The 5,662-nt window shown below is 37.1% G+C and overlaps 1 protein-coding gene across 1 annotated transcript; it reads right to left on the bottom strand.

Annotated features, from left to right (window-relative positions):
- Nucleotides 1-4,713: 4,713 nt before the first annotated feature.
- Nucleotides 4,714-5,034, bottom strand: LOC121800777. Its single transcript, XM_042200282.1, has one exon. It carries the CDS (start codon nt 5,032-5,034, stop codon nt 4,714-4,716), a length of 321 nt encoding a protein of 106 aa, XP_042056216.1.
- Between the last annotated feature and the right edge of the window lie 628 nt (nt 5,035-5,662).

The following is a 5,662-nucleotide window of genomic DNA, read 5'->3' as shown; positions in this document are numbered from 1 at the left end:
AATGTTATGGAACATATGGAGGTTGGCTCTTGGATTATGGATTCTGGGTGCAGCTTCCACATGAGCCCCAATCTTCAATGGTTTGATGATCTGAAAGAAATTACTGGTTCTGTGATCCTAGGTAACAATCAAATATGCCAGGTAAGAGGCATTGGCACAGTGAAGTTGAGAGCTGAGAATGGCCGAAGTATCATTCTGCATTATGTCAGATATATTCCTGAAGTAAAAAGGAACTTGGTGTCCATGGGATCTCTGGAGAGTAAATGGAGAGATGACAGTGAGCAAGGATGGGAAGGTGCTCATGAAGGCCAAGAGAAAAGGCAGCTTGTACTACATGACTGCTAATATCATAGTGGTGAATTCGAATGAAGCTCATACTGCATTGTCTTGTAGCCTAGGAGTGTGGCATGCAAGGCTTGGTCACCCTGCCATGGGCACATTGAAGGAGATGGTTAAAAGGGGGTTGGTGCAGAGCAAGGATTCTGAGGATAATTCAGCAAAATGTGAGGAGTGTGTGTTAGGCAAGGTCAAGAAACTGCCATATCCAAAAACAGTGCACACTTCCTCAAAACCTTTAGACTATGCCCATAGTGACTTATGGGGGGCAGCTCAGGAGAAGTCCATTGGTGGAGGAAGATACTATATGAGCATTATTGATGATTTCTCAAGAAAGATTTGGATATACATACTGAAAGAGAAGTCAGAGGCTCTGATCAAATTTAAGGATTGGTGTACTGAAGTGGAGGCTGAGAAGGGGTTGAAGCTTGGTTGTTTGAGAAATGACAATGGCTTAGAGTATGTGTCTAGAGAATTTGATGTTTTCTGTAAATCTAAAGGCACAGAACAGTGCCCATGAATCCACAGCAAAATGGAGTGGTAGAGAGGGCCAACCGCACTATTCTTGAGAGGGTAAGATGTATGTTGCTTGCAGCTGGTTTGGAGAAGAAATTCTGGGCCGAGGCAGCCACCACTGCAGTGAAATTGATGAATATGTGTCCCTCATTGAGCATAAATGGTGATATTCCTGTTGTTAGGTGGTTTGGCAGACATGGAAATTATGTGAGCTTGAGAACTTTTGGTTGTAGAGCTTTTGCACATATCAAGCAAGGGAAGCTAGAAGCTCGGGCTTTTAGATGCATCATGATAGGATATCAACCAGGTGTAAAAGGGGTACAGATTATGGTGTGTGGAACCTGGAAATGGCAAAATCATCATAAATAGAGATGTTGTTTTCTGGGAGCATGACTTGCCTTTCAAGAGAGATTCTAGTGTTTCTGAAACTGAGCATGTAGTGATTCCTGAAATTATGGTGGAGCATGAGGAAACTCAACCGAGTCAAGATGCTGAGGTTACTGATGTTCCACCATCACCACATCAATCACAACAGTCCACCCCAACTATTCAAGGCAGTTGGAAATTGGCCAGAGATAGAGTGAGAAGAAATGCCAGGCCATCAACCAAATATTCCGATGCGGAGTTCGTATTCTTTTGCTTATTGGTAGCAGAGGACATAGAGTACTCAAAACCTAGCAATTATGAAGAAGCTATGGAAAGTAAAGAATGGGATAGCTGGATGAAGGCCATGGTGGAGGAAATTGACTCACTGATAAAAAATGGTACATGGGTGTTGGTTGAAAAACCTGATGGAAGGAGAGTGGTTAGCTGTAAGTGGGTCTTCAAGAAGAAGATAGAAGCTGCTGGTGGAGATAAGGTGAGGTATAAAGCCAGATTGGTGGCTAGAGGCTTCACACAGGAGCATGACATTTACTATGATGAGGTTTTCTCTCCTGTGGTGAAGCATACATCTATAAGAATTTTGTTGGCAATTGTAGCAAGGAAGGATTGGGAGCTTGAGTAGCTAGATGTCAAGACAGCCTTCTTGCATGGTGACCTAAGAGAGACTATATACATGGCTCAACCAAAGGGTTTTGTAAAATATGGAGATGAAGGAAAGGTATGTCTGTTAAAAAGAAGTATCTATGGACTAAAGCAGGCCAGCCGTCAGTGGCATATGAAATTCAATGATCATATGATAAAGAGTGGATTTCTGAGGTCAGGTTATGATGAATGTGTCTACATAAAGGGAACAGGTGGAGCTGTGGTTGCCTATCTACTCTTATATGTAGATGATATGTTGTTGGCAGGAGCTGATTTGAAGGAGATTGAGAGAGTGAAATCTGATCTTAAATCTGCCTTTGAGATGAAAGACCTGGGGCCAGCAAGAAAGATACTTGGCATGTCCATAGTGAGGAGAAGAAAGAGCAGACAGATCTGGTTGACACAGGCAGACTATGTGTCAAGATTGATCAATAAGTTCAAAATGAACAGTGTGAAAGAAGTTTCAGTGCCAATGGGACAACATTACAAGCTAACTGCAGAACAGATGCCAAAGTCTGAGGAAGAAAGAAAGGAGATGCAGAATATTCCCTATGCAAATATTATTTGGAGTGCAATGTATGCAATGATAAGCACTCGGCCAGATATAGCACAAGCAATATATGTGATTAGCAGGTACATGTTAAATTATGGGAGAGAACACTGGGCTGCATTGAAATGGTTAATGAGATACTTAAAGGAAGTAAGAGACTTTGGGATTCTATTTGATGGAGAAAGGGCGCTTGAAGGTGATGCATTAGTGGGCTGGAGTGACTCTGATTATGCAGGGAACCTGGACACTAGAAGGTCTCAATCAGGGTACTTATTTACACTCTATGGATCAGTGATAAGATGGAAGAGTAGTCTTCAGGGAGTAGTGGCTTTGTCGACTACTGAAGCAGAGTTCTTATCTCTAACATCTGCTGTCAAGGAAGCATGCTGGCTTAAGGGAATTCTGGTTGATTTTGGTGTAATTCAGGAAGTTGTGAGCATTGGTTGTGACAACAACAGTGCATTGTGCTTAGCTAAGCACCAAGTCTATCATGAAAGAAGTAAGCACATTGATATGCGGCTACATTTCATAAGAGAGAAGATTGAAGAAGGGGAGATAAAAGTTTTTAAGGTTGATACTGCTGAGAATCCAGCAGATATGCTAACCAAACCTATACCAAAGCCAAAGTTGGAGCTATGCATGAAGCTGATAAACCTGCAGAGAGGATTCAAGGGCAGTTGACAGTTGAGCCATCAAGGTGGAGTTTGTGAGAGTTAATGGATCAACTGAACTGGAGCTCAATCAAGCTCATGAGTGTGGAGATTGTACAGGAGCCGTTGGATTAGATCAGTTAATTAGCATTTATTCTGAGCCGTAGATCTTCAACTAGCCGTTGTAATTGAAAAGAGTATAAGTGTTAGTTTTTTTATTTTTAAAATTAACTCCTATATAAGGGAGGAAATTACAAATAAACTCCTATACTATAGATATGAAGAAGTTACAACTGATGTCAAGAGGGCTCGACTCAGCACCTCATGCAATAATGTCTAAGCTCCTTGCCGCTAGGACAAAGGCTCTGGACGAGTATAAGTGTTAGTTTGTTGAGTTAGTTTTAGCTAGCTCAATTGTATTCCGTAAATCTGTAAATCAATAAGAGTTTTTCCCTTTTTTCTCAAACTTCTACACAAATTCGCTGAGATTCTAACAGTTTATTTACATCTTTTTTCAAAAAATAAATAAATATGGTAGCTATTTTGTATATATTTTTCAGTTTATCTTATTTCCACAGAATTTACTATTTTTTAAAAAGAAATATTTACATTGTAAAATAGATAAATGAGAAATATGCATATTTTTTATTTACCTCTAGGAGGTATTATTAGGAGTATGAAAGATTTGTTAGAAAAGTGAGGTAAACAAATTAGTACTCCCTCTGTCTTTCATTAATCGTTTCAATGTACTAATCATTTTTTTTATCATCTATGAATAATTGTCTTGTTTGTTTATAATACTTTTGGTGATAAACCTCACGTTCCATTAACTTTACTTCACTCATATTTTATTATAAATTATTATTCTCTACGTCCCAGTGTAAGTGGAACATTCTAATTCTTGTTTTGTGAGTTAAGTGAAGAGAATAAAGTAGGAAAAATGATGTTTCTGTTTTAAAAAATTTGTCATTTAAAGTGACATATCTTAAAAGAGAAAATATGTCACTTAGAATGAGTCGGAGGAAGTATATTAGGACCTTGCCCCACCAACCTTTTCCACCCACTTTGAATTACTTACCTTGAAAACCGAGCCATATCAACCGAGTCTATTATTTATGGACGGATGAAATGTCAATATATATATATATATATTTTAAAAATCAATAATAAATCAAACATGATGCGGGAATTCTTTATTATTGTGATCTATAATCATGATATAATATGTTTATGATGGTAGCATATAAAAAAAATTGACATATATTTTTTTAAAATAATAATTTATCAAATTAAATTCATAGAATAGTTCAAAATAATTCATCTATATTTGGAAAATAAATTTAGTTTTTGGACGAGAAAGTAGAAATATATTTTTATACTTCGTCTATTTGCCATTAAATTTCTCACAATATTTTGTCCATCCCTTATTAAATATCACATTACTATTTTTGACAACTGAAATTTGCATTTCACTAATTCATTTCACTTATATTTTATCATATTTCCTAAACAATATTCCTATATTATTAATCACACATCAATAGTAGATAACAAACAGCTATTAGCAATCCTCCGTCATTTATATAGGGCTGTATTATATATCAAACTAGTTTAATCTTGAAAGCCGGTTTGTTTCTAGATGTCATCCCTTACCTTGCTCAAATCCCTACCCTTGAGAGTCCGCCCCTTCCCTACACACACCGAAGGCGACGCCACCCTCGTCCTCGCCAAATACTCGTGCGGGGGCATTCCTTCATTTCCGTCCTCATAATAGTCTCCGACACGTGCCCTACTCGATGGCCCTGGAATGATCAACGCCTGAATTTTCGCCTTGATCGGGGGGCTCTTCTCGGTTTCCCAAAAAGCTTTTCGGGAGTTCGAATTAGGTTTCTTGGACTCCGTTTGGTCGGCATTGGTGTTCCAGACATCGGCTTCGTTGAATTCGAATTGATCCATTGCATTTGAGAAATGAGATGTTTTTGAGTGTGTAGGGTGAAGGAATTTGGTTGTAATGTTTTGAGTATTTATAATGGTTGACTTGAATAAGCTGTACCAATAATTCTACCTTTTTTTTTAAATATTTTGGCTTTTACTTACCAATAAGAGGAGTCACGATAAAATATTTATAGAATGTGGACTCAAATTATATGCGTATGAGCAAAATTATTGTATTTTGACTGGATTTTGTACTATGATTAATTAAATCTTATATTCAATACCAAATCTATGTTCACGGAATACTTATTTTATTTTGTTATTACTAGTAATATTTAACGATACAAATGTCCATTAATGCTGATGTTAGTATGTGTAAAGCACAGAATCACCAATTATTAAGATTAATATGGCCTTTTTATGCTATCCTCGGCTGTGGTGTGTGGGAACTAGAAACTCAATTAAGTTGGTGCTAAAATTTTGAAAAATATAGTTATTATTTCATATATTTTATGCTTCCTACTTCTTCCACAAATTTATAAAATAATAAAGACATAAATACATAATGAATTCCAAAGAAAATAGTACTTGTATGTTTTATATGAAATAATAATAATTTAATTTATGAATTTTAATCAAATCCTAGTTG

Source organism: Salvia splendens, chromosome 4 (genome assembly GCF_004379255.2).
Source record: "Salvia splendens isolate huo1 chromosome 4, SspV2, whole genome shotgun sequence".
Classification (NCBI taxonomy): Eukaryota; Viridiplantae; Streptophyta; class Magnoliopsida; order Lamiales; family Lamiaceae; genus Salvia; species Salvia splendens.
Note: the sequence above shows the minus strand (reverse complement) of the source record. Positions and strands in the feature narration are given on the sequence as shown.